This window comes from Kogia breviceps, chromosome 9, assembly GCF_026419965.1.
Source record: "Kogia breviceps isolate mKogBre1 chromosome 9, mKogBre1 haplotype 1, whole genome shotgun sequence".
In the NCBI taxonomy this organism is placed as follows: domain Eukaryota; kingdom Metazoa; phylum Chordata; class Mammalia; order Artiodactyla; family Physeteridae; genus Kogia; species Kogia breviceps.
In genome coordinates this window covers 74,347,429-74,373,875 of record NC_081318.1, presented here as the reverse complement: position 1 = coordinate 74,373,875, position 26,447 = coordinate 74,347,429, and the positions used below count along the sequence as shown (strand labels likewise).

Sequence of the window (26,447 nt, the reverse complement as noted above, 5' to 3'; positions counted from 1 at the left end):
ATGTACTTGTAACACTGGACTACAATGACTGATTATATATTTGTAAAAATAGTCATGGTGATAATATTTGTAGTTAGTGTTTTCTAAGCCCTTACTATACGCCAGGTACCATGCGAAATTCTCAATATGAATTCATACTGATTACTAAATTCTCAATATGAACTACTGTCATTTTATCCTCATGATCCTAAGAAGTGGATGCTATTATAATACCTCCTTCACAGTTGAGAAAAAAGACGCTCAGAGAGGTTAACTAACTTGTGCAGGGCAAAACAGCAAATACTGGAGCCTGGATATAAACCCAGGCACTTTGGTTCCAGAATCCTTGCTTTTTAATCACTGTGGGCTACACTCTTTCTACTACCAGACCACGAACGTTTCTTAAGTGCAGAAACCATCAAAGTTCCCACTTTTCCAGCTCTGTGTCCAGCATACAGCACATAAGGATTATGTACTGAAGGAGAATATAAATGAATACGTCCATGAAAGGTCAAATTCCTTCCTGTTTGGTAGGTCTCAGAGGTAGCCCTCTCTGAAAGTGGGATCCTAAGGCAGGGAGGGGTTCCATGTCTTGGGAACTTCTTCAGTGTTAAGAGTCTGCACTTACCGCCAGCTTTTTCCTGATAGCCTCTAGTTTTTCCGTAGCTGCAGCCAGTTCTAAGTTTGCTTGGGCTAATGCTTGCCGTTTGGGCTCCACATCACAGTAGACCTGAAAAGCCATGTGGGGGTTATTTCACGAGGTAATAAAGAGGGCAAAGACAAGTAACCATTCAGTCTTACATTTGCTGGAAGCTTTACAATTAAAATCTCTATGTGCCCTAGAAATTTGGTGTTTATTCTTAGCCATGGTACTACATAATGGCAGAACAAAAATCCACATAGGGGCTTCCCTGGTGGCGCAGTGGTTGAGAGTCCGCCTGCTGATGCAGGGGACGCGGGTTCGTGCCCCGGTCCGGGAAGATCCCACATGCCGCGGAGCGGCTGGGCCCGTGGGCCATGGCCGCTGAGCCTGCGCGTCCGGAGCCTGCGCTCTGCAACGGGAGAGGCCACAGCAGTGAGAGGCCCGCGTACCACAAAAAAAAAAAAAAAAAAAAAAAAAAAAAATCCACATAGCCTTCCAAGTCCTCTAAGCTTTCTATTGTTTATTCATTTATTCTGGACATTAGAGTTACGAGCACTTACATAAAATGCTATACATGTCAAATACCATTAAGATACTAAAATTGGTTTTTAATAAAATTTGGAGATAATCCTCATATCATCAGAAATTGTAGTGTATAGGAACTACAGCTGAAGGTGGGATCAGGTCTAGCCTTTAAGGTAGAAAAGCTGTGTAGAGAAATTCTCTGAACCCAGAAAGGAATGTGGGAGATGTCCTCACCCAGTATTAACCACACTTTCTTTTCTAAGTTCCTGGACACCTTAAATGTTATTTGAATGAGGGTTTGAGCATTTGAGTGGATCAATTATTCTCCTGTTGGGGAGAGAGAAAGGAAATTAAATTTTATTTCCTATTTTATAGCAAAATGGCAAGAACACAGCCACGGTCTAGCTCTGGGCTCATCTTTTCACCTAGGGTGTGAGGCCAGCACAGCCGTCAGGTGTGTCATTATGGGGAGAGGCTGCCCATCAGCTGTGATCTCTCTGCACTCTTGACTGATACAGGCTTCCACTAAAGAGAGGGAGAGACTGACAGGGTACTATTCCTGTGGGTCTCTTGTGTAAAGGACATAATCCGATTTTCTGAAAATCATTATGGGAGTGACACTGGCATTTCCTCAGCAATTCCATCTTTGAGTATAACACACAACCTTCCAAGACAAAAATGAGACAGTTCCTCCCAGTGGAGGGCCATGTACTGTTCCCTTTTTACATCTTGTCCTTTGCAAAGTTCTTGGGACTTAACTGACGGACAAGTATTTGATAAATAAATGACTAACTAAAATGATCACCTATCTCTATACTGACCAAAAGTACAAACCTTAGATTAGACCGTATACCATCAAAAATGCATTTGGCATTAAAACACTAAAGCCTCCAAAAAGTTATTTCCTCATCTCATTAAGATTACTGTAGCTGGTGTAAATTTTTGCTTTGAGAGCAGGGATGAACTTTAATTAAACATGAATTTAGACTTGCAGTTGTTTCAAGTCAACAACTGAAATATTTTAACTAAATATAATTAATCTACTCAACACGCTTTTATCTAATCAAATCAAATTAATTACTGCTATTTGATCTAAAGAAGCTACTCACTCGGGCTTCCCTGGTGGTGCAATGGTTAAGAACATGCCTGCCAAGGCAGGGGACATGGGGTCGAACCCTGGTCCGGGAAGATCCCAAATGCCACGGAGCAACTAAGCCTGTGGGCTGCAACTACTGAGCCTGAGCTCTAGAGCCCATGAGCCACAGCTACTGAGCCCACGTGCCACAACTACTGAAGTCCGCAGGCCTAGCGCCTGTGCTCTGCAGCAAGAGAAGCCACCGCAATGAGAAGCCCATGAACCGCAATGAAGAGTAGCCCCTCTAACTGCAACTAAAGAAAGCTGCATGCAGCAACAAAGACCCAACCCAGCCAAAAATAAAATCAATCAATTAATTAATTTTTTTAAAAAAGCTACTCACTCTACCCTAAAAAAAGATGGTTTCCAACATTTCAAATATCCTCCTGAGGAGAATTCTGTTTAATCTGACACTTTCATGTCTCATTCTCAGAACTTTATCTTATTCAGATAATATTAAATTATTTTACATTTTTTGCTGGCCTAGAAATTAATATATGTATGGCCCATCCTGAATAACACCCGTAAACCATCTGATCACAACTGATATACCTCATAGAACTTAATGATGTTGATGACCCAGGCACAGAGACCAGCTGCTGCAAAAGATTTGGTCCGAATCAGGTTTGGGTTGAACTCTGGGTCTTTCAAATACTGTTCATTCACCACTTTTAGACAGTTCTCTGGAATGTGCTCTTTGTCATAGTTAATTAACGCCTGCAAAAAATCATCCACCTGTAAGGCAAAAAGACTTATTGCAATGAGCCATCTGGGCTGCAGAGAAAATTCCAAGATCAAAAGTTAAAATCAGCCTTTAGGACTCACACTACAAAGGCAAAATTGGCAAGCTCCATTTATCCCACTGTTTGACTTTTTCAGCCTTTAGAGTATAAAGTTAGAATTAGCAATGGACACTTTTAAAATCCCTTCTATCCCAGGGTAAAATATTCAGTCCCTGCACAGGAGGCATTCACATTTTGAAGAAAAGAAAGGCAGAGACGAAAAACACATACCCCCAAATCCCTTTGCTTCACCTTCTTGTACATTAATAACATTTTTCCAGCATAAGAAATCCATGTACTTTTCTCCCTCCTACACTTAATTGCTTTCATAATTTTGAAACTAATTAGCAACCTTCCAACGGCTGCTGGTGTTGACTTAGGTGTGCTACAACCCTATGCTTATCTCCAACTTGGCAAACAAAAATTCTAAGTCGAGAGAACATACAGCAGGTCACACTTAGCTAATATGAAGATGATTTTTTTTTAACAGTTGGGAATTTTACAGCTTTCCTCTTTCTCCTCAAATTGCATGTTTTTTTAAAAGATTTATTTTTTTGAAGTATAGTTGATTTACAATGTTGTGTTAATTTCTCCTGAACAGCAACGTGACTCAGTTATAGATATATATACATTCTTTTCATATTATTTTCCATTTTGCTTTATCACATGACATGGAATATAGTTTCCTGTGCTATACAGTAGGACTTTGTGGTTTATCCATTCTCTATATATAATAGTTCTTATCTGCTAATCCCAAACTCCCAGTCCATCCTTCCCCCACCTCTGCTGTCAAGTGTAACCACAGAACTGAACAGAGAAATTGTCAGGATTTTCATGTTGCCGGGCTGCCTGATACCTTTCCCATGAAGACTTTAGCTGCTTTCCAACTCCGGTCTTTTGGCACTCTGCCCCGGGGAGCCAGAAGGACCATCACGGCTGCAGTAACGTTGGTAACTGCATTTGGAGGGTTGGGAAAGGCTTTCAGCTCAGTGAGATTGACCTGAAGAAAAGCACACACACTCTCAAGACCAGGAGAGGTCTGGTTTCTCAAGACCAGCTGTTAGGTCATCAAGCTGGTCTTCAGGGGGGTGGTCTTTTCCACCCTCTCCTTTTCATACCAGTCTTGGCTGGGCAGTTTGTGCCGCCCACCTGGGGGTCCCACCACCGTGGAACTCCAGGAGGTTCAGTTCTTGCTGGGCTCTTTTCTGGTACTTCAGAAACATCACTGCCCTTTCTGGCTTCCAAGTAAATTTATCTGCCTGATCTACCAGTCCTGCAGAGCCCTGCACACTGAGTCCAGGGAATTTCATAAACATATAGGTTTTAAGGTATTTATGGGTCTATCCCACCTATGAAATATATTTGCCTTTTAACCAGGCCCTCCCAGAAACAGAGTCCCTTAGTTCAGAGTCTCCTAGTTTTGTTTTTCTGCTTTACATGCACAAAAAACATCTTCTATTACACTATAATGACTATCAACTGGGAAGATGCCCGCATAGGCTGAACCTCCTTTCTGCGTTCCTCCTTAACCTCCGCAGGTCAGAATCTTGATTTACTCAATAGATGGTATTAATGGGATAAATCACCAGTATCAGGACAAACACTTTGGAGCAAGAATTAATATCGGTAAGAAGTATATGTAGGTTCATGATACATGTTTTTTTAAAAAGGATTTCCTGTGAAATTTCCTGAGCTATATTATACACTCTTGTTTATAAAACCTCATCAAATGTTGAACCTGATTCTCCTCCATTACCATAAACTGGCTATTTATTTGGGAAAGACTGCAAAGAAGAGAAACGGTGTGAAAATAAGAGCAAAAGCAAAACCTTAAAATATGCTAATGCTAATTGAGAGCTGGGTAACCAAGATTCTTTCATTGTTTATAAATATACTGAGCTTTACCTTCAAGTGATATTAATTTATTTTGACTGAGTAAATAATAATATCTTCAGAGGAAAAGTTACCAGTGCAAAGCACAAAGAAGAAAATAAACATTCTAGCGCTCAGAAAGAGGAAAACACAAAATTCCATTACTCCGAGATAATCAGTTACTATTATTCTTTTTTCCCAATTTTTTTCCTATGCACAAACATACTCTTATAAAAAAAAAAGTTACACTAAATCCTATTTTATAATCTGCTTTATTCACTTAATACATCATGAACATTTTGTTGCTAGCTAAGATTCAACAATATAATTTTAATGGCAGCAGGATATTTGAATGCAGAATAATCAATCTTCCATCATGGTATATTTATGTTCTTTTAAATTGTTCAGCTTTATGGTAATACTATAAGAAACATCCATGAAGATAATCATTCTCTATTCACAGTCAAAATTACTTCCTTCAAAAGAATACTTAGAGGGCTTCCCCGGTGGCGCAGTGGTTGAGAATCCGCCTGCCGATGCAGGGGACACAGGTTCGTGCCCTGGTCCGGGAAGATCCCACATGCTGCGGAGCGGCTGGGCCCGTGAGCCATGGCCGCTGAGCCTGCGCGTCCGGAGCCTGTGCTCCGCAAAGGGAGAGGCCACAGCAGTGAGAGGCCCGCGTACCGCAAAAAAAAAGAACACTTAGAGAAACGAATTGAATATTTCTGTGAAGAGCAGCGAAAGTCTGGATCATTTCCTCTTTGAAGCTGAAGTTAAGCTCCTCAGGCCTAGTAATGCCCTAGAATTCACCCCAGAGGCCTAGCAGAACCCAGGGGCAAGACCAGCCGTAGGCTCTTAGAATGACATTGCCCATAATTCCATCTCTCCTGGGACCACCACAGATTATTTTCTCTTATGGGAATTCAAATGCTCAGTGAGGTTTTGCTAATTACGTGAAGCCAGGAAAAACGGTGTAGGTCAAACCTAGGTGTCTTTGATTCCAGCCTGTTGTTCTTTTCCTGAGGGTCTCTCATTAATACTATTTTTTTATACCCAGAGGAAATAGAGAATCCCTCACTTGGTTCTTAAAGCAACACATAATATGAATCACTGCATTTGGGCCGAATCCAATTGCTAACAATAGAACTGCCTTTCACAAGAGTATAAACTGCATGGCATTGGAAGTATTCAAAAGGAGACCGCTTGTTGGAGTGAAGAAGGACAAACTCCTGGATGGGAAAGGAAGGTCAACTAGAATGATGACCTGAAATATTTGTTTCAACTGTAACATTTAATGGGACTTTCTTTCCTTTTTCAAAACCTCTTTGGTTGTATGAATTTCCCCCCTAGTTCAATTATTTAAACTCTAATAACCTCCAAATATTATTTTGAGGAAACCCTGAGCCAAGGAATCATCCTTACCCTGTTGAGTGTATGGAGAGCAGCTGTCGCGGCCACCAGCGCGGGCTCAGCCTTCAGTAATTCGGCCTCACACTCCTTCTGTTTCTGGGACACTTCAGTCTGAATAGCTGTCACCTAATCAAAGAGGAAAAACACAGAAACCCACATACACAAATTATCATCTCAGATATCTCTATTGAAAAATGTAGGCTGCCTCAGAGGCACTGTTCAATAATTCGTCTGTATTTGAACAGGGGAGGAATTTGTTGTAGAGACTAACTTCCCTTCAGGCACAGTGTATACACAAAGCTTTGCACACACACAAAACACACAACACAAATGGAATCAAATATCAAAATGCTCCAAGACAGGCTCTATCTTAATTACAAGGTGCCATTAATAAAAAATGCAAGATTAAGCAATTCCTCCGTTCTTCAGTTTTCTTTTTCAGTGAGTCCTGAACAAGTGAAAATCCAAGCTGGCTCAGTAACCTAGACCACAAAATATTTTTCCTAAAATTCTCTAATTTTTCCTTACATTTAGCTTGCCTACATTACCTGATTACTTACATTTACATTACCTAAAGGCCATGTTAACTAATTTTTAAGAATAAATGTGAAGCTTTTTTGTTCAACTGTCTAGAAGATATTGTTCTATCCCATGCATGCTTAATCACAGAAAAAAATTTTATGAAGACTAATTCTTGGTTTCTCTAAGGACCTGGTAAGAAACTACAGCTGCAACAAACCAGGTCTGTCTTTGGCAATGGCACCGTGATGTTTGCTGTCCACTCTACTGTTGAGGGTCCAGGGACACTATTCACATGCCAAAGAGGGTCTTGCATTAGCCCCCTGGCACGAACACATATAATATGGATATAGGGAAGCCATGATGGTAAACTCGAACCAAGCCAAAATGAGAACCTTTGGGGTTTCTATCCTCCTCCCTTTAGAACACTGATAGAACTCGAATGCCCAGGAAGAATAAAATCTTTGTCGTCAGCAGAAATGTGACTTTCAAAGCTGTGGTGCTGGCCACTAGGATCCAGTCAGCATATGGGATGGTTGCTGATGTGATGGGGGTTGTGAATGATCAAGTGTGAACAAAAGTGCATTTGTTCAGATGTGTTTGGATTGAACAGGTTTAAAATTGTACCCATAAACGTAAACACTGCTCACAACAAATTTTGTTGTCTACCACAGCTTTCTTAGCAGTAATTACCATTCTCCTGATTAACTGTTATTTTGCTATGTACTGCACCGTTTATGAACATAATTGGCCCATGGTAGATATGTGACCTCTGGCCAATACTTATGGGCTACGGTTAACATCTGTAAGGAAACTCTGCATGCTTATGGAGAACTGCTCTAAAACCACAATCCTCAAAACTGCCAGGAACGGACCATGAAAACTCTAAGGATACTATTATACATTTTCAACGTGCTGGAGAATACTGCTACGGATGAAACAGAAGACTGTATTTGAGTGAGTTATTACCTCAGGCTTATTTATTTTCCTTAAGGATATACTAAATCTACACATGCTGTTTTTGACCATTTGTAATAACATCATTTTAAACTGGACTCAGGATCATAGTTTTTTAATACTTAGAAGAAACCTTAGAGAGTATTTCTGCTATTTCTATGAGACTGGGGGTCATAGAGTCTTCTCCCTCTAACTCCTTTACTGTTAATGGAGTAGTATTCCTTTGGGTAATTTTGACCAGCAGAGCAATCTAGAACACTTAAGAACTAAAACCCCACAAACGCAAATGAAAATAATACTCTAGGTCGGTCAACTTATTTCTTATCCCCACAGCCTCTCTCACCCTAAGTGCAACTACACTGGAGTTGTGAAAATGCATTGTATCTCGGGGACTTGGGAAGCCTCAATGGGCAATTTCCTCTGCCCTCCCCCACTCCAAACAAGGTTCCTGGGGACTGGTTAATGAGGCCCAACCTGGAGAAGGTGGAAGAGCTACACAGATGGCTTAGAGTATGTGCTTTCCCTCTACCATCGTCCGTTAAAGAAGATTTGGAGACAGTCCCATTCTTGGGTACACTGGAATTTTTCTGCCCTCTACTAGTCAAAAGCTCCTTGCAGATGGTTCATGAAATTTAGTGGCAGTCACAAGAGGATAAAGTCACTATAACTGCTTCTTATGGGCTGAACTGTGTCCATTCAAAATTCTCAGGTTGAAGCCTTAACCACAGGACCTCTGAATGTGATCGGATTTACAGAGAGGGCCTTTAAAGAGATGATTAAATTAAAACAAGCCTGTTAGGGTGGGGCTTAATCTAATCTGACTAATGTCCTTATAAGAGGAGGAAATCTGGTTACACACAAGACTTGGCAGGGGTGTTTGCACAGAGGGAAGGGCATATGAGGACACAGAGAGAAGATGGCTGTCTGCAAGCCCAGCGGAGAGAGGCCTCTGGAGAAACCAAATCTGCCAACACCCTGACCTTGGACTTCCAGACTCCAGAACACTGAGAAAATAAATTTCTGTTGTTTAACCCTCCCAGTCACTGATATTTTGTTATGGCAGCCTTAGCTAACAAGTACATGGCTCTCACCTGTCTTTAAGAAATTCCTGATGGTCCTCCAAAATTCAGCCCCACCCATCTTTAGAAAAGAAACATTAAAAAACTGAATATCATTCAAAATCAGGGTGGATGTCCACCTTTTGAAGAGATTATATGAGCTCTCCAATTTGGAAGGCACTTTCACTCATGAGGATTACTATTCAACAAAGAAAGCAGTTTGAAAGGGATCAGAGGATCCTTAGAATTGGGAGCTGATAAGTGAAACAAAGATGGAAGATCTAATTTTCACAAGCTTAATGGTACTTCTGTTACTTGAAGTCACTGCTGGCAATGCCCATGATTTGAATAGCCCTCGATGATTTTATAAACTTGAAGCAACAATTTCAACCAGCTTCTCTACATGGATTGTCAAGATGCACAGCAAGGCAGCCTCTAAACCCCAATATTTGTTTAGCCATATTAAATGTGGCAACGTACTTTTGTTACCTTTTAATTACTTCTTATGTATTAAATCTTGAAACCCCAATTTCATAGAATCACAGAGACCATATACACCCTTTTTTAATAACCACACAGAGTCTAGCACACTGATGAACATATGACCAATGTGAGCCCATAGCACATACTTGGTCTTGATTAATTCCTTGACTCTACATACTTTAATTACAAAGAGATTCTCCTTCCATGACCATCAACTTAAAAGAGTTCTTTCCACCATAACATCATTTGACTTTCATCATAGCCCTATAGCTAACCCCAAATACCTTGTCTATCAACATGTCACTTGTCTCCTGTCTTTCCCATTACAATGTAAGCTACGTGCAGGCACCTTGCATATCATATACATATATCCTCAACCTAGAAAAGTGCCAGGCAAAAAATAGGTGCTCAGACAATATTTGTTATTTATAACTAAATTAAGCCTCATAGATAAAATGAAAACAATTTTAAGTATTATTTTTATTTCTTGGTATGGATTAGATATACAAAATACTATGTGTCCTTTCCAGGTTTGGAGAACTTCATGAAACAACCTGTCAGATGAGTTCTAATTTGCTAAAACACTTTTCCCCCTTGGTGAGGATAATTTTGCCTTAGAAATTCACATGCAAAAATGTGAAAAGTCCTCCAGAATACTTGTCATATTTTAAGATCTGTAGAGATGGGTTATGGTATAGTAATTATTGGAGTATCACAAATTTGTGTAATGCCTGAAAAACATTCCCCTGGGTGGAATTAGCTTATGATAATCACACCATGTGTGAGACCTAATTACTTAATATAAAAATATACTTTTAAGGATATCTTCCACTTATCTGAAACTCAATGGAAATATTTATTACCAGAACGAGGAATTATATGCCTCTTGGCCATGCCAAACATGCCTTATCTTTAACTTCAAAAATAAATTTAAAAAAAATCATTTATTTAGCATTTTGACTTTCAATATGCTTTTTTTTTTTTTTTTTTTTTGTGGTATGTTGGCCTCTTACTGTTGTGGCCTCTCCCGTTGCAGAGAACAGGCTCCGGACGGGCAGGCTCAGCGGCCATGGCTCACGGGCCCAGCCGCTCCGCGGCATGTGGGATCTTCCCGGACCGGGGCACGAACCTGTGTCCCCTGCATCGGCAGGCAGACTCTCAACCACTGCGCCACCAGGTAAGCCCTCAATATACTTTTCAAGTCTAGTTGTGCAAGCTTAAAGGCAAACATGCTCAATACACATTACAACAAAAGGAAAACAACTCAACTGCCTATTAATGAAGGGCAACATCACTGAAAAACACAAATATTTTCTCGTATCGTTAAGGCAGAATAATAGCATAATGGCTACTGATTCACAGGCTATGTGGGTCATGATTTACATTTTTTAATTAACTAAGCCCTGATTATAATCTTTTGTCTAAAATAAGATAACTGACCTTGCATATATACAGTCATTCAATTTTTAAACAACTATTTAGTAATCATTCTGTTTGCTACAGTTCTTTTGGGAAGTGAGATACCCAAAAATAAAATACCTTCTACTTGTAGCTGAAGTTTTGGTAAGAGAAGATGACAATATAACTTATATTTATTTCAGAATTACTGGAAACCCAAGTACAAAGAAAGCAGAATCTATATAATCTTAAAAGTAATTGTTTCCAACAATAAAACATCATACAGAATGCCAGGGCCTCCACTGACTGAAAAAGAACAAATTTACCTTAGGATATAATAATAAACTCAAGTTGTATTATTAAAATGCAAAATTCGAAAAGCATCTTGCAAAGTGATGGAATGGGCTTTATTAACAATTGAGTTGTTCAATTTGCCTAAAAACTGAAAAGCTTTAGAAACCTCGGAGGTGACTTCCTGACCTTTACTGTATTACAAATAGGCCTGATGTTCAAGATCCACATCCATTATATGCTTGAATGAACTCAGTATTTACTGTTCTTTCATATCATTAAAAGAGCTAAAAGGTTGGGAAAATGCATAATGTAAAGAAAGGTCAAGTGGTAATCATGGTGTGAAATGCTGTTACATGTGTAACTATAATAATTCTTTAGATTTTACATTCCCTGCAGAGGAAGTTGTTCAAAACTGTTCACCTACAAAGGTTTATTTTGTGCTAAATATAGCTCTGTACTCTAAATGGTGGAATTAGCCTGACCTTTCCGTCTTCTGCATCCGCGATGGCCTTTTCCCGGCTCACTTTCTCTGTCTGGAGCCCGATCTTTGTGATCAGAGCTTCAGCATCGTGATTTCTCAGTTGTAACTCAGCTTCTTGAGAGGCAAGTCTGGCTTTCAGATCCCCTACCTAAAGGAAAAGTCAAGACTTTGAAGACACCTGTGTCAATAACAACAAACATCAGATATAGCTTATTTTTTTAAGTGAATTCAGGGATGCCTCACAATTTCTATCTTGCGTCTTTTTCTACCCTGATTCGACTTTAATTCCATGTGAAAAAATGCAGCCCCTGTGTTTAAAAAACAAAAATGCATTTTTTAAAAACACAGGAATCAACAGAAAAATGTTTTCCAATGGTCTTGTGGAAAAAGTCATTAACTTATGTCAGCACCAACTAGACATTTATCTTCTCAGCTCGGGGAAGCGCCACCAGCTGTCCCCACCTGAGCCCATGTCACCCGAGCATGTGTCACTCATGCCCCTTGTGGGGTATAAATATTACTGTTTTGTTTTGTTTTTTTTAATCACAAAGAACAATCACAACCATTTATTTTGACGCCATTGCTAAAAACACTTCAGGAATTTCATCTTGCAGAACCACATTCCACTGCTATACCCAAGGACGCCTGTAATCTCCCCGCCAACATGGGTTATTTATACTCTACCCTAAAAGGCACAACTGGTACTGTAACTGCTACCTGTACTACTAGAGTTTAAGCTAAGACTGATTTTTTTAGCATCTCTATGAACTCAGGGTCACACTGCACAGTGATGTTTGCTTCTCTCTTCTTTCTAGCTGTGTGAAACTAGTCACATGTTAGGCCATAATCAAAATCATCATCCAAGAGATTAGAAGGAAACTTATTTCAAGCCCTGATTTCAGTCTCTAAGGAAGCTGTTAAGTCTGAAATACCCAAAGCAACTCAAGCCCTGGATGTGAGCCTTATGGATGAAGAGAATTCACTTGGGCTCTCTCTTATGACCTACGCGAAATCTGCAGAGGGGCTACCTGGCTATAGAAGGGGTTTAGGGCTTTGCTGCAATGCATGAACAGCGCTACAGTTTGGACATATTTCAGACGGCATGGATACCCAGCTCTGCAGGACTGCTGCAAGGGCACATGCTCCAAGATGAAGACATCTTGCTCTGCACACCACCTGATCTTACACTGTCAGGCTTTCTGGTTGTCCACATAGGAGACTATGCATCCTCTTCATAATAAATCGATTTTAAAAACTCTTAAGGTACTATTAGATATTCCAACCACATGCAGAAACACCTAATGTCAAGAAATCATCAGTAGTTCTTCCATTAAGGCTTTGTATATCTTCTCAGATTTTCTGCCTATTGTTTCTAACCGAGGGGGAATAAGGAGACCCACCCCAAACAGCTGTGAACATGGCAGACACCTCCTTTCTTTCTTCCTCTCCCCAACCCCCAGCTCAACAACACACAACTGAGATGACTGTCAGGAAACCACAGACTTTCTCTTCTTCTTCTCTGTGACTGAGATGCTGCCACCACTGAGATGAACCAGGATGCTACGCCCCGTTGCTTTAGTCTTTGTCATTTGGGGAGAAAACTCTCGCAGTGTGGCAGAGGCCCCACCGGTATTGAGTTCAGTTTAGCCAACACTGTCATTTCCTGGGGCAAAGTCAACAGGCTCATTTTGGGTCATCATTCAGAGGGACATAAGTGCACAGATCTCTTCCACTTTTAGCTTAAAAGGACTCCTAGCAAAAAGTCTTTACTAGGGAAAAGCATTTTGATTCAAGTGAGATGGAACTGGAGGGACAAGGAGAGGGAAGACAAATGAAAGAGAAAGAAGGCAAAAAGAGTAAGATAAAACATATATAAAGAGAGAAAGCAAAGAAAGACATTCTTTGAAAGTGAAGGAAAAGATGCACACATAAGAATATATTCTTTGGGGGTTTTACAGCAACTATTCTTTGCAACACTCAGTCTTAGAAACTGTCGTGGAAACCTCCTCACTCCAGTTTCTCTTTCCCAGTCGTGGTCCATCCACTCACTGCTCAGCACAGATCACAGTGTTTCACCAAAGAGCCATTCCTGGTGTATGAAATGAAGGGGGAAAGAGGCAAGTGATGCTTTGGCCTTCAGACATACTTGAAGGACATGGCCAGAGAGTCCTTCAGGGTGAAAGTCAACAACATACACTCCCCCAACGAGGTTCTGTCTCATTTCCAGCCTAGGCATGGATGGGCCACCAGTACTCTTGGGGGGAAAACTGGCTCAATTTCTTGAAAATCATATGGGTGTACAACCTGATGACAAGTACTCTGAAAAGGCCCCGGGAGTTTCTGGCCTTGAGGTGACCACCAGTGAGGATTGTTTTTTTCCTCTAGCTCTAGAGCCTGGCTGGCCCATCTCCAAAGTCTTTGTCTTCTCTCATTCTAATTTCTTTTACCAGTCACAGAGAGGCAGCTTGGAACTATGGGCTTTACAAAGATCTGGGCTCCAACTCAAAACTCATGGGCTCTGTGGCCTTCAACTCTTGAAGCCTCATGTGTAAAATTTCAGTACGAACACCTACTTCATAAACTTGTTTGATTTTTAACCATAAAATCTGATAATATGTGTGCATACCCACACATGATTAACATCCTATGCTAATTCTCTCCTGATTGACTCCAGGAGGTTAGAGGTGCCATCCTTTAAGGTAGTGGAGGCGTTATGGTTGAGGATGAAAGCAACACTGGATGCTTTCACCTAAGAGAGATAGTGGCTAAAGGGAGCAGATCAGACACCAAGGCCAGAAAAGACTGCTATACTTAGGGACCCCAATCACAACACCCTTTATCACAGCATCGGCCAGGAAATGCTGCCTTCACTGGGGGTTGAGAATCTGAGACCAAGAGGGATCTGATTTCCACTGTCCTGTGACAAAGTTCCTGATGATAAGCCCAGAGCATCAAAGCAGTGGAAGAGAAGAGAGGAACCAGCTGTGCCTGTTCTGTTCAACATCTCAACACTGCCCGGCACAGAGTCAGGCCAACAACCGAAGGGCTCTCTCCAAACCAGCTGTGATAATGTAACTGGCTGATCCCTTTTCAGCCTTAGGAAAGCAGGATCTGTGTGTTTTCTGTATCATTAAACTGTAAATTTTAGCACTTTGCATCTTATACAAGTGGGTTAAAATGCTGCTTCAAAAGCAAATGTATTTTTTAATTTTAGGAGCATTGATTTCACTCAGTAGTAACATACCCTGGTCATACCTGAGAGGCTGTGGTTTTTAGCTTCTGGATGCCATTCACCAAGTGCTCTTTCTTCTGGGATATCTCGCTTTGTTTCTTCTTCAACAGGTTCTTAAACAGTGATATTTGTTCCAGAAAACTCTTTGGGGTGGTATAGTTGTGTCTTTTCTCATTCTGGTAATACCTGGTACTCATTTCCTTTACGCTAGTGTGAACGTGGGCCATGAAGAGGCTAATAGAATCTTTATCCAAGGGCTGAAACATACACATGGCAATTCACATGAAATTCTCTCAAATGAAAACAAAAATGCAAATTTATAAAAGAAGAAAAATCAGTGAAATTATGCAGTATTTATTTTCTAAAAGCCAGAAGAGCTTAGTTTCTAGGAAAACTGAGTCTTTCAGAGATGTCCACATGTTGGAGAGATGACAAGAAACCCTCCAGCTTAGTAACCTCTTCTTGCCAAGTAGGCCAAAGGATTTATATGTGCTCCACATACCAAACCCGAAAGCCAAGATGCAACACAAGCACTGCTTTTCACAACTTGATTTTTATCAAGCGTGTGCAAGGGAAAATGGAGAAATTGAGACACAGTACTCAGAGTATTTTTGGTGTTGCTTTCAAGCTAAACATCAGCCAAAGAAAACCAACAGTCACTGAAAAAAAAAAAAAGGTTAAACTGAGAAATACACAGTTTTATAAGAACTCATGTGGAAACAAACTGGAGGATAAGGTATAAAAGTCACTGCCCCTGGGAGAAAAATAGTATGATTATATGTATTCTCATCTGGAAACAAACAAAAAATTGAGCAACTCTACTTTGAAGACTTACTGGAGAACCCCCCACTAGACGTTCTTTCCATTTTGTCCTCTCTGACTTCTGAAGTAGTTCCCTTTTTAATTTGTGGAGTCACATCTCCTGCATTTTAATGATTATTTATTGCATTCTGTAGGAGATGAACCAGGTTCAATTAATCAACGGGAGCCTAAAAATCAATTAATATGAATTAAATGAGCTACACCAACTCTTAGGAAAGTCACACATAATTTACCAAAGTGTTGTCAATAAAGCTCAGACAGCTTTGGGGAAATTGCACACAAGTGGCTGGTGATGCAGTTAAACGTTTCAAACCTGTGCCATTAATATCACAACCTGGGGTGCGAGGAGAGACAGGCCGATTCTTGTGGTAGAAGAATGGCTCCAAAGCAATTTCTAAACACTTGGCTCTCCAACCTCACGGAAAACGCTTGACTGGGTGTAAAATATGTACATACCGGACTGTTCAGCATATTAAAAATCTATTGCACTAATAACGAAAATGTTTTTAAAGCAAAAGTTAAATACAGAATGATACAAATCCTGAATATTCTTCGTTTCTACTAGATCTGAGACGTTTGTACGTTACCAAATAGTAAATTCAGAATATAAATTTATAAGGAAGCAACACCATATAAATCATATCCCCTTAGGGATTTTATTTTTTAGAGAACTTGACTACAATATAAACACGGGCAGAAATTCACACCTGTCCTGTGTTGTCTTAATGAGACTAAAAGCCAGCATGTGTATTTCTAAAATATAAATATGTCCCCAGCCAAGTGCAACCTCCTTGCAGAAAAGAAAAAAAAAAACCCAAAACCTGGCCTCTGCCCAACCATGATCCTTATGAGGAGGCTCCTCGGCTGCCCTGAAAAGCTTTCTTTAACAACAGTTTCATTTGTAAATCGCCGATGGAAGAAGTGGTTTCCGGTAGAGCTGGAAGTGGCCCGAGACAACTTGTCTCAATGGGGCAAAATAACTATTGTTATCGGACTTAACAAAATGGCACAGCATGGGAGACTTGCAGAGCCAGGGAGCAGCTGGTTGTAATTCACACTGTTTTTCAGAAAACTCTAATCGTTCCAGAACAGACCTCTTTGATGACTGGTCTTCCCTGCATTCTCAATTTGTCACTTTCTCTTATGATAAGGTCAGTAGTGACAGCACTTCCTGACATTAACAGCTGTGGCTTTTAAAAGGGTCATTGTAGAACTACTAATTGCAGTAATTTCATTAGCATAAATTATTTATTCTGCCATTCATTTATCTCCAGTTTTCTTTTGGGGGGTGGTGGCAGTGTGCGGTGGGGGGTGACCCGGGAGGAGATGGCTGCCGGTGCTGGTGCGGCTGCAGTGATGGGTATGTGATGCTGTATTTTTCACTTTTAGAGCTGGGAGTGGAGAACCTCATTCCTGCTACATTTGGCCCCTTAATGAAAACCGGTTGATCCCATTTGTAGTCAATTTACAGCCAATCACGGCGAAAGCAAAAATAAAAATAAGCAAAGTGCCAGTATCCAATGGTTATAAATCCAAGGTTTCCTCTCTAAGATGCTTTGGAAAACATTGTTGAAGCCAATGCATAATCGAATGCAAAGAAGAAACTGTTTTTTCCTCACATTAAGAAAAAGTGTTTAATTTCTACCCTCTGTGGTGGCTCACTGTAAGCACAGAAACACAAACAAATCTCTTCTACTTGGTGTCCTGGTTCTCCAGTAGGGGCAATCGCTGCACACACCAAGTACCCTGGCCACCTGACTCTTCAAGCAAATGCCCAGCATGTCCCCGTTGTTGAAAATCACAGCAAAATTTGAATGAAAACCAATGCCTGGAGGCCAGAATGAAATCAAACACTTTAAGCGTTACATAGGAATTTACACCTTCCCAAGGCCAGCAAAGATGACTATACATCTGTACTTTTGAATTCAGTCTTTCAAGAGTATTGTATTCAAGGAAGGGAAAGGAGGCAGATTTTTTAAAAAAAGTTTCCCTTTCAAGTTTTTTAAAATTTTTATAAATGTATTTATTTACTTTTGGCTGCACTGGGTCTTCATTGCTGCTCACCGGCTTTCTCTACTTGGGGCAAGCGGGGGCTACGCTTCGTTGTGGTGCGCAGGCCTCTCACTGCGGTGGCTTCTCTTGCTGTGGAGCACGGGCTCCAGGCACGTGGGCTTCCGTTGTTGTGGCATGTGGGCTCAGCAGTTGTGGCTGGCAGGCTCCAGAGCGCAGGCTCAGCAGCTGTGGCGCACGGGCCCAGCTGCTCTGCAGCGTGTGGGATCTTCCCGGACCAGGGCTCGAACCCACGTCCCCTGCATTGGCAGGCGGGCTCTCAACCACTGCGCCACCAGGGAAGCCCTCCCTTTCAAGTTCAACTTGGGATAATTTTGTAACATATAATGTCATACATCTACTGTCCATCTTGGTAGTTTATCTCAGAAATTATTTCTATGCTAATTTTTCACAGCTTTACTGAAGTATAATTAAAATATAAAACTGTACATATTTAATACCTATGTTAATTTTCAATAATTCCAAATCTATTTTTTAAATTTCATTTTTTCTGTTTTTTTTTTTTTTTTTTTTAACAGTAGGTCCTTGTTATCTATTTTAAATATAGCAGTGTGTACATGACAATCCCAGACTCCCAATATATCCTATTTGTACTTTATAGCTCCTTTTGGGTCTGGTCAAAGTAGAGAATCTATTAGATACTGTGGTTGTAAGTTTGGTTTATTTTTTTATATATATATATATATTTTAAGTTTTAAAGTTTTACCCTCCACATTTTTTTTTAACTTTTATTTATCTTTGGCTGCATTAGGTCTTCGTTGCTGCGCACAGCCTTTCTCTAGCTGTGGTGAGCAGGGGCTACTCTTCGTTGTGGTGCGTAGGCTTCTCATTGTGGTGGCTTATCTTGTGGAGTACAGGCTCTAGGCACACGGGCTTCAGTAGTTGTGGTGAGGAGGCTCAGTAGTTGTGGCTCGCAGGCTCTAGAGCGCAGGCTCAATAGTAGCAGCGCATGGGCTTAGTTGTTCCGCGGCATGTGGGATCTTCCCAGACCAGGGCTCGAACCCGTGTCCCCTGCATTGGCAGGAGGATTCTTAACCACTGCGCCACCAGGGAAGTCCAGTTTGGTTTATTAAATAACAAAAATTTAATAACGCACAAAATGGCAGTATTATATTTGAGCTCCTCTCCTAAACTACTCATAGTGCTAATAGGCTCCCAGGAAAAAATTGTGGAGGCAGCCAGGGATGCGGGGTTTGAATCCTAGGACCTGGGTTAGATTTCCAGTTCTGTCAAATTGGGCAAGTTATTGCATTCCCTATACTTTCTACTGCTCACAAAAATCAACAGTTAGACTTTCCTCACTCCTTTTTACTCTATTTCTTGTCTTCCTTTCCTTTTATTCCTCCTTCCGAAGAGGCAAACATTTGTGCAATACTCCAGAGCAGGATTTAAGAATATGAGCTCTGGCATGAAAGTGCCAAATGGGCCCCTCACCTGCTCAAGGATCTTGCACTTATGGCTGCCAGCCTCTCACCTGTACAACAGGGAAACCAGTGGTCCCTGCTTAGAAGGTTGGTAATGAGGTGGGAAACAACGCAAATGCAGGGCAGGTGAACGCAGGGCAGGTGTTAACCTGCTCTTGGTGATGGTAATAGTACCAACAGTAGTCCCAGGAAGATTACCACCAGACAGAGCAGCCACAAGTGTTAAATGCAGAGCCAAAGAGTTTTCTAAATTACATGCTGGTTTTTTGTTTTTGTTCGCTACTTTGGTGAAGGCATTTTATTGTTAGTTTGTTCATGTTTTTTATTTTTGTCTTTAAACGTTAGAGACCAAGCCTGGGTTAGAGGCAAGTTTAAGTCCAGCATAAGCTAGCAATCTTCCAGATGAGTTTCCAGTCCTCGAAAGAGGTAGCCTTCAATGGCTTACTGACAGAACATTAAAACAAAGACACAGTTGAGGACTAAAGGCATGGGGAGGTAAGATGGAGCCCAGGTTCCCCTCTCAGAGCAAGTAGACAAGGCAGGAGATGGATCTGGGGAGACCAGCACTGGAGGAAAGCCACAAAGCTGTAACTAGGATGTAGTGATGCCTCCATTTGATTTAGCTAAACTTTCAACTTAACATCATGTCCAAGTTCCTGGGCAGCTATAAAAACTGGACCCTACTTTCCGGGTAGAGGGGATTCCTAAAGTTTTCATAACTGCAAAAACCCTGGAAAGCAGCATTCTATTGCATTTTGCAATTCTATCCTAAATTTAAGTAACATGCACGGAGCAAGAAATGTACAGCAAACAGTATGTTAGTGTGCACGTGCAAAGGAGAAAGAGGGCTGAAGAATGAGGAATATATTAACCACCACCTGGGCCTTTTCTCTGTTTGAATATAGGTTGAAGCCAGTATGAGATTTAGGCAGATTCAACAGAAATTTGGTTGCACTTGTTTTTGCCTTAATCTTTTAAAATGATTTAAGAAATGATCATTTTAAAAATGATTCCTCAGAAAGAGGATATTTTTTCACAAATTCATAGAATTTCTATTGTACAAGGTTATCGTTCCCCTTTTGAACTTCATACTGAATAACCCTCACTTATATTTCAAAGCAAGAACGGCGCTTAAAATCATTAACAGAAATGCTGCTGCTAACGTACCTATCACTAACAAAGTGTTGTTTCCTATGCTTCATGCTTGGCCTAAGGTTTTAAAAGGAAGCCAGAGACCAGTCATGAGATCAGTCTTTGAAATACAGCAGTACAATAACTTTCCTCCTTGAGTGGACATTTTCCCATGATTGGTTTGGAAAATGGTAGGAGAATATGCCATTCCCATGTTGCCAAACCTTCAACAAGTTCTGGATGGAAGAGGTGGCAGCATGTGAAATAGTCATTTTATTGTTAAAGCTGATGATATTGAGCTTGTGTAACTATCTTGAAGTATCAAGGCAAAAGGACAGAGAATTTTTACTTGCCAGTTGGCCAACGTGACTGAAAAGGATGGGCATGGGCTTTTCCATCTTGCCCAGATCTTTTTTTTCTACTTGTTCCGAAGCAAATCTCACTCCTCAGAGAGCTTGTCTTTTCACTTCCATTCAATGATTTCTCTTTTCATCAAGCCCTGCTTTCAAGTAGGTCGATTATTCATTTTGACTTGAAAAATCAAAACTATTACTTATCTTTTTTAAAAATAGAACTTATTCATTTCATTAAAAAAATAATTTGTTTTTGGCTGCGTTGGGTCTTTGTTGCTGCGCGCGGGCTTTCTCTAGGTGTGGCGAGCAGGGGCTACTCTTCATTGCGGTGCGCAGGCTTCTCATTGCGGTGGCTTCTCTTGTTGCGGAGCACGGGCTCTAGGCGTGCAGGCTTCAGTAGCTGTGGCACGCGGGCTCTAGAGCGCAGCCTCAGTAGTTGTGGCACACTGGCTTAGTTGCTCCACGGCATGTGGGATCTTCCCGGACCAGGGCTCGAACCCGTGTCCCCTGGGTTGGCAGGCGGATTCTTAATCACTGCGCCACCAGGGTAGTACCATTTCTTATCTTTTAGCACCTGTTTCTCCTGCCTTTTTTTCCTGAATTTTCCTAACTGGGACCCATATACTTCTCAACAAGATCTCCTCCCAATTATCATTTGTAACCCAACTCTCACGGATGGCCGGAGGGTATCCTCTCCCTCCTTACACTGTGTCTTTTCATCTCCATTTCCAAATCACCTATGAGGAGTGTATGTTGACACAACGTCTTCAGATAAATACCTGGTGATACTTCAGTGTCAAACTATTTTGGTCATTCTGTCAGCTCTCATTTTAGTTCAATACCAGGTAACAGAAAAGTAGCACAAACATTTACTTAGACTTGGTCAGCCCACACCCCTGGGTGCTGAGTCTGTACTACCTGAAAATTATATGTCAACACACACAAAACCGCTTGCCTTTAATGAATCCTTTCTCTGTGGCTAAAGGGGGGGTGGGTCACCTTGTGTAAGTACCTTACAGTCAGCAAATGAGGCCAATAATTAAGAAGTGCTAAATTATGCTGACAACTCTCAGTCTTAACGGTCGAAATTAAAACTAAGAAAGTGATCAAATTAGGGCTCATTCAAAAAATGTAAAAGCTCTTTTTGACCTCTACTGAAAAGGCCCCATGCATGTGGAGAAGAACATGGACTTGATGCACTCTGATTTATAATTATTGCTCCTGAGTAACAAATTAGTAAGGTGGGAAATTTCATTCCACAGCACTGGAATGAAATTGACTAATTTGTTTCCAGGTATAATTCAGCTCCATAGAAATGGGAAAGTGCTTTTTAAATTCCCATTTGGCACCCAGCGTCCTATAGGAGGCATCATGACACCACCAAATAGAGCTGAGGACGTGCGAGGAGCCCTCTGGACTTAAAATGATGCAAGTCCTGCCTCATCCAGTAGATGTCAATGGTCACTGGTGTATCAAAGCTCCTTCAGGAGGAGCTGTTATTCTAAGTGGCACCTACTCTGACGGGAGAAAGTCTGCACCACAGCAGCAAAGGCAAGGGGCTTAAAGCACTGTGCCAGACACTAAATTAAACCACACGACCGGCTCTGATTTCCTCCCATTTGAGAAATGAACGTTAAGAAACAAAGCACGCTGGTCCTTTTCTCTTCCTTACCAAGCCAGCCTGATCAAATGAACTGGATGAAACAAAATTTTGCTACCCAAAGATACATACAGGCTCTCTTCCTCTTAGTAAATCGGTATTCTGAATGCTTCTTGTAGTTATTAGAAGACAAAGTAATTCCCTACATAATTCCAGAAATGCAGTGGACCTAGCAATAGCTGAAGAAATTTGTGTAAGTAACTGTGACCATTATTTGTCATATTTAATGGTTTTCCAGATTTTAAAGTAAAAAACACTTCTGGTAGACTTTATGTAATGCTAGTGTTAGTCTCCACAAAATGGGGTTCCTCTGACTCTTGAGGAAGACACATAATGTGGAGAACAGCATTTCAGACAGAAATCAATCACTCCTGTGACAGTCTACCACTCTGTTCGTGGGAACAAATTTACATATATTTCCCTAAATGTAAGAAGAGCTTTGCAGTGCGCCCCAACCAGTGGGAGAAAGTGAATATCACTTAAAAAAATAGAACCACACATTAATATTACTCACTCTTTACCCCCGAAATCCTGATGATGTTGTTGTTTTAAAGGTCTAGGTAAGTTCATTCAATGTGAGGGGTGAGTGTAGAGACAGGCAAGAGAAAGAACTTTCTGGATATGAAGAAAACAGTGAAATAGAGGAGTTCATTTTTTTCATTAATTTATAGAAATGTTTTAAGTGTGTGTGTGGAGAAAAGAAAGCAAGAGGAGGTATTTGAAAATGATAAAACCCCATCATATGTCTTTTAGATGTTGCATGACAGTTCTTCCCTGGCAATCTATCAGTAAGTAATTAGATTAATAGACATTTTGGAAAATACAATAAACGATATATGATAAAGCTGTATATATTATGTATATAAAATATACATATAAATATAAATATGCAATAAAGCTAGCTGCATTACAAATAATTAATTGAAAAAGTAAATATGCCCAGATTTCTAACCATCTGGCCACCGAAAGATATAATATTCAACAAAATGTGAAAGGACTGCTTTGGAAAAGCAGCAGTTACGACTTTGGGAGGAAAGGAGGCTACGGCAGGTTGCCCCTGTTCACAGCAAAGTTTCAGCTGGAAACAGCCATCACTCCTTAAATATCCCTGATTTTATTTTTGGCTCTGAGAATCACTCTTCCTGCCTGACTTATTCTAGGCACCTTTCGCCTTATCACTCCAAGGAATCAGTAGACAAACCTCCCTAGGAAATGTTCACAATCACCATCCATCCAAACTATCCAATCAGAAAGGTGCTTGATTGATGCACAACTTCATTTCTAGGAGGTCTAAATGAAACCTTCATATCTATTGATACATTCCTTTTTCTCTTTGAATCTGAAGGCTTGAAGTTTTTTTTCATTTTTTTGTTTCATGCAACTTTTAAAAAATGCAATAGGAGGTGGAAATTTCAACATGAGCAAATGACAAACATAATCTATAAAACATAAACACAGGGCTTCCCTGGTGGCACACCGGTTGAGAGTCCGCCTGCCGATGCAGGGGACACGGGTTCTTGCCCCGGTCCGTGAAGATCCCACATGCAGCGGAGCAGCTAGGCCCGTGAGCCATGGCCGCTGATCCTGCGCTCCGCAACGGGAGAGGCCACAACGGTGAGAGGCTCTCGTACCACAAAAAAAAAAAAACAAACAAAAATCCCCATAAACCCATAAAACAAAGAAGCATATATGTTAGTTGAGTTAGTGATTGCTAAATATATGGGGGCTGATTTTTCACCTATCAATACCGTAATGAGAAAAATCACAATGAATTGCCTTACTTTGTCAAGAACAAGCACTGCATGGCTATGGGTGCCCACTTTTTTGTTTAGTTGTGAATGTAAAGGATTTATATACAGTAAGTCCTGTTCTGATGCTAGTAAGAATGATCCTGGCCTTCTGGTGAGTCAGTGGATGAGTAAGAACTCACTCACATGCTGTTTGTATGTGTGACTGTTTGTGTGTGTGTGTTAGTGTATATGTGTGTCTGTGTTAGTGTGTCTGTGTGTATCTGTGTATGTGTGTCTGTGTGTGTGTATGCACTTCAACCGGATACGAAAAGATCAGCCATCATACTCCGTAAAAGGTAAACTCACAAAGATGATCTTATCATCTTAAACAAACAAGGACATCTTTCTGCTAAGAGGTGTATTTTGGAAATTATTTACTGAGGACTTGGGTCAGTGAGAGTGTGTGTGTTTGAGAGAGAGACAGAGAGATTTAGAGGCTGACACGGCATACCTCAATTCCCTTGGTTTCCTCAATGAACCTCCTGCTGACTGTGACGAGAGCCTCCTGGGGCCAAGCATGGAACCAGTCAACAGCCGTGCAGTTAACCAGTGCTGGGAACTTCCGAGCTCTACTTCTCAGCGTGTGACCAACCGGAGAGAAACACAAAATGATCTGTGGAGACACGGGGGCAGGGCAAAACCAGGAGGATGACGAGTGAGCAAAGAATTACACCGCGACCCTGGACGATGAAAGAAAGGAGTGCAGCCAACCGTGACATTAAACTAGCCTAAAGCACCACAGAGTGGAAAGCAACATGAACCTCCTTGCTAATCAAACTACAAACCTGCCCCGACGAACATATAGAAACACTGCTGTGTGCTTTCCTTAAAATTGGCCCCTCTCCTTCTAAACATTTTTGATGATCATCATGCATAGTGGGAAATTCATTCTTTTCTATCACACAAGTTACATTATGACAATTTAAAATAAAAACCAAATCTCTATGATAAAATAATAGCAAGACTTTCACCTTCTGTCTCCTATTCTGTAATTCACTAGTCTCCATAAAACTGTGTAAGATACTTTTAAGAAAACAGCGTTTTATCACATTCAATGTTAACTTTGTTTCCATTTAAAATAAAATACATTCACTGGAGTTCATACTTAACATTTTTAAAGGAGTAAAAATTTCAGTTTATACATGATCCTGATGAGAAATTTTTAAGTTTTCAAAGCTTTATTTAAGTATTTAATGACTTAAGAGTTAAATGGGAAAGTTTCCATACTCTCTTTAGTGACACAGGGCTGCTTTCTGTCAGGAGTGCCTGGGTTCAGCTGTGACATGTGTCACAGAAGCTCAGTGAGGGAAGCAGGTTATCAGGAGTCTGGTGGGTCTGAATATCCTTTCTGGGCTCGTCAGATGTGGTGCCCTGTGTAAAGTACCAGCACAAAAGAGGTGTTTAGGGAGCTCCCTTTTTGTCCTCTGCCTTCTTTCCCAAGTCACTGTGGACTTGAGGGCACAGGGGAGACTGATGCCAACTGGGGTAAGGTCTGAGGATGAGTCTTGGTTTCCTTTTTTCTAGACGCGGCTTGCACGCGATGATATGAAACAAAGCTCTGCAGTTCTTTCAATGAAGTCTCTCACACTTTGAGATAAGGCAACTAACAAAATCACTTTTCAAGGGATATATTTTTTCCACATAGCATTTTAAAATTCATGTCATAAAAATGATAAAAATATGTGAAACCATATATTCTCATTTAACAGGTGTTTTTACCATATTAATTTTATATACTATGGCTCTTCAACAACTCAAGAGATGAATCCTAAGATCTAAAATGATTTTCAACAATGCATAAGCTGACTGATCATTTATTTTTTATATTCAAGAGTCTAGTTACAAACTGAATAATTGCTGTAATATTGCATATGCTAAGTTAACGAGCCTCAGTTACAAGGCAGAATTTTCACTTAAATCTCAGTGTTTAGGTTTCTCCTAACAGCCTTGTCTCCCCATACATGAGTATTTCTCCTTAATGTCCTAGAAGTTGGTTTTCTGCACCCAACTTACCTCTCATTCAAGATAATTTTAGAGACTTCATTTATACATAATTGTAGCAAAGAGAGGGGGGTGGGGGAAAGCATCATTTATTTGAGGTCCTAAATATTTCCATCACTTCTACACTTACTCTGTTTCTACACTTATTACTGGCATAGTATCAGGTCTGAAGAATGTGTTAGAAAACAAAGTATCTGTACCGTGTGGTGAGCCTCAGGAAAAAATACTTTGAGTTAATTTAATGATATGCCTTAATTATTTATTGAAAGATGATACAGAACACTGATTTAAAGAATTATTTTCCTTTTCTACAATTTTACAGTTGAAGACTTTTTTTTTTTCCTATGTTATAAGGATCCTCACAATGCCATCTAAATTTCACGTGGAGGGCAGATGGCAAGAGACAGCAGTTCTCAAAGGATTTTTAG

General features: G+C 40.6%; 1 protein-coding gene across 1 annotated transcript in view; it reads right to left on the bottom strand.

The window, feature by feature from the left end:
• The window catches only part of DNAH11 (dynein axonemal heavy chain 11), a 312,578-nt gene that overhangs the window by 93,090 nt on the left and 193,041 nt on the right, over positions 1 to 26,447 (bottom strand). The window contains 7 exon segments of the mRNA XM_067042643.1: positions 608 to 709; positions 2,835 to 3,017; positions 3,921 to 4,064; positions 6,359 to 6,472; positions 11,538 to 11,684; positions 14,792 to 15,025; positions 24,470 to 24,631. Coding sequence (XP_066898744.1) covers positions 608 to 709; positions 2,835 to 3,017; positions 3,921 to 4,064; positions 6,359 to 6,472; positions 11,538 to 11,684; positions 14,792 to 15,025; positions 24,470 to 24,631 — 1,086 coding nt within the window.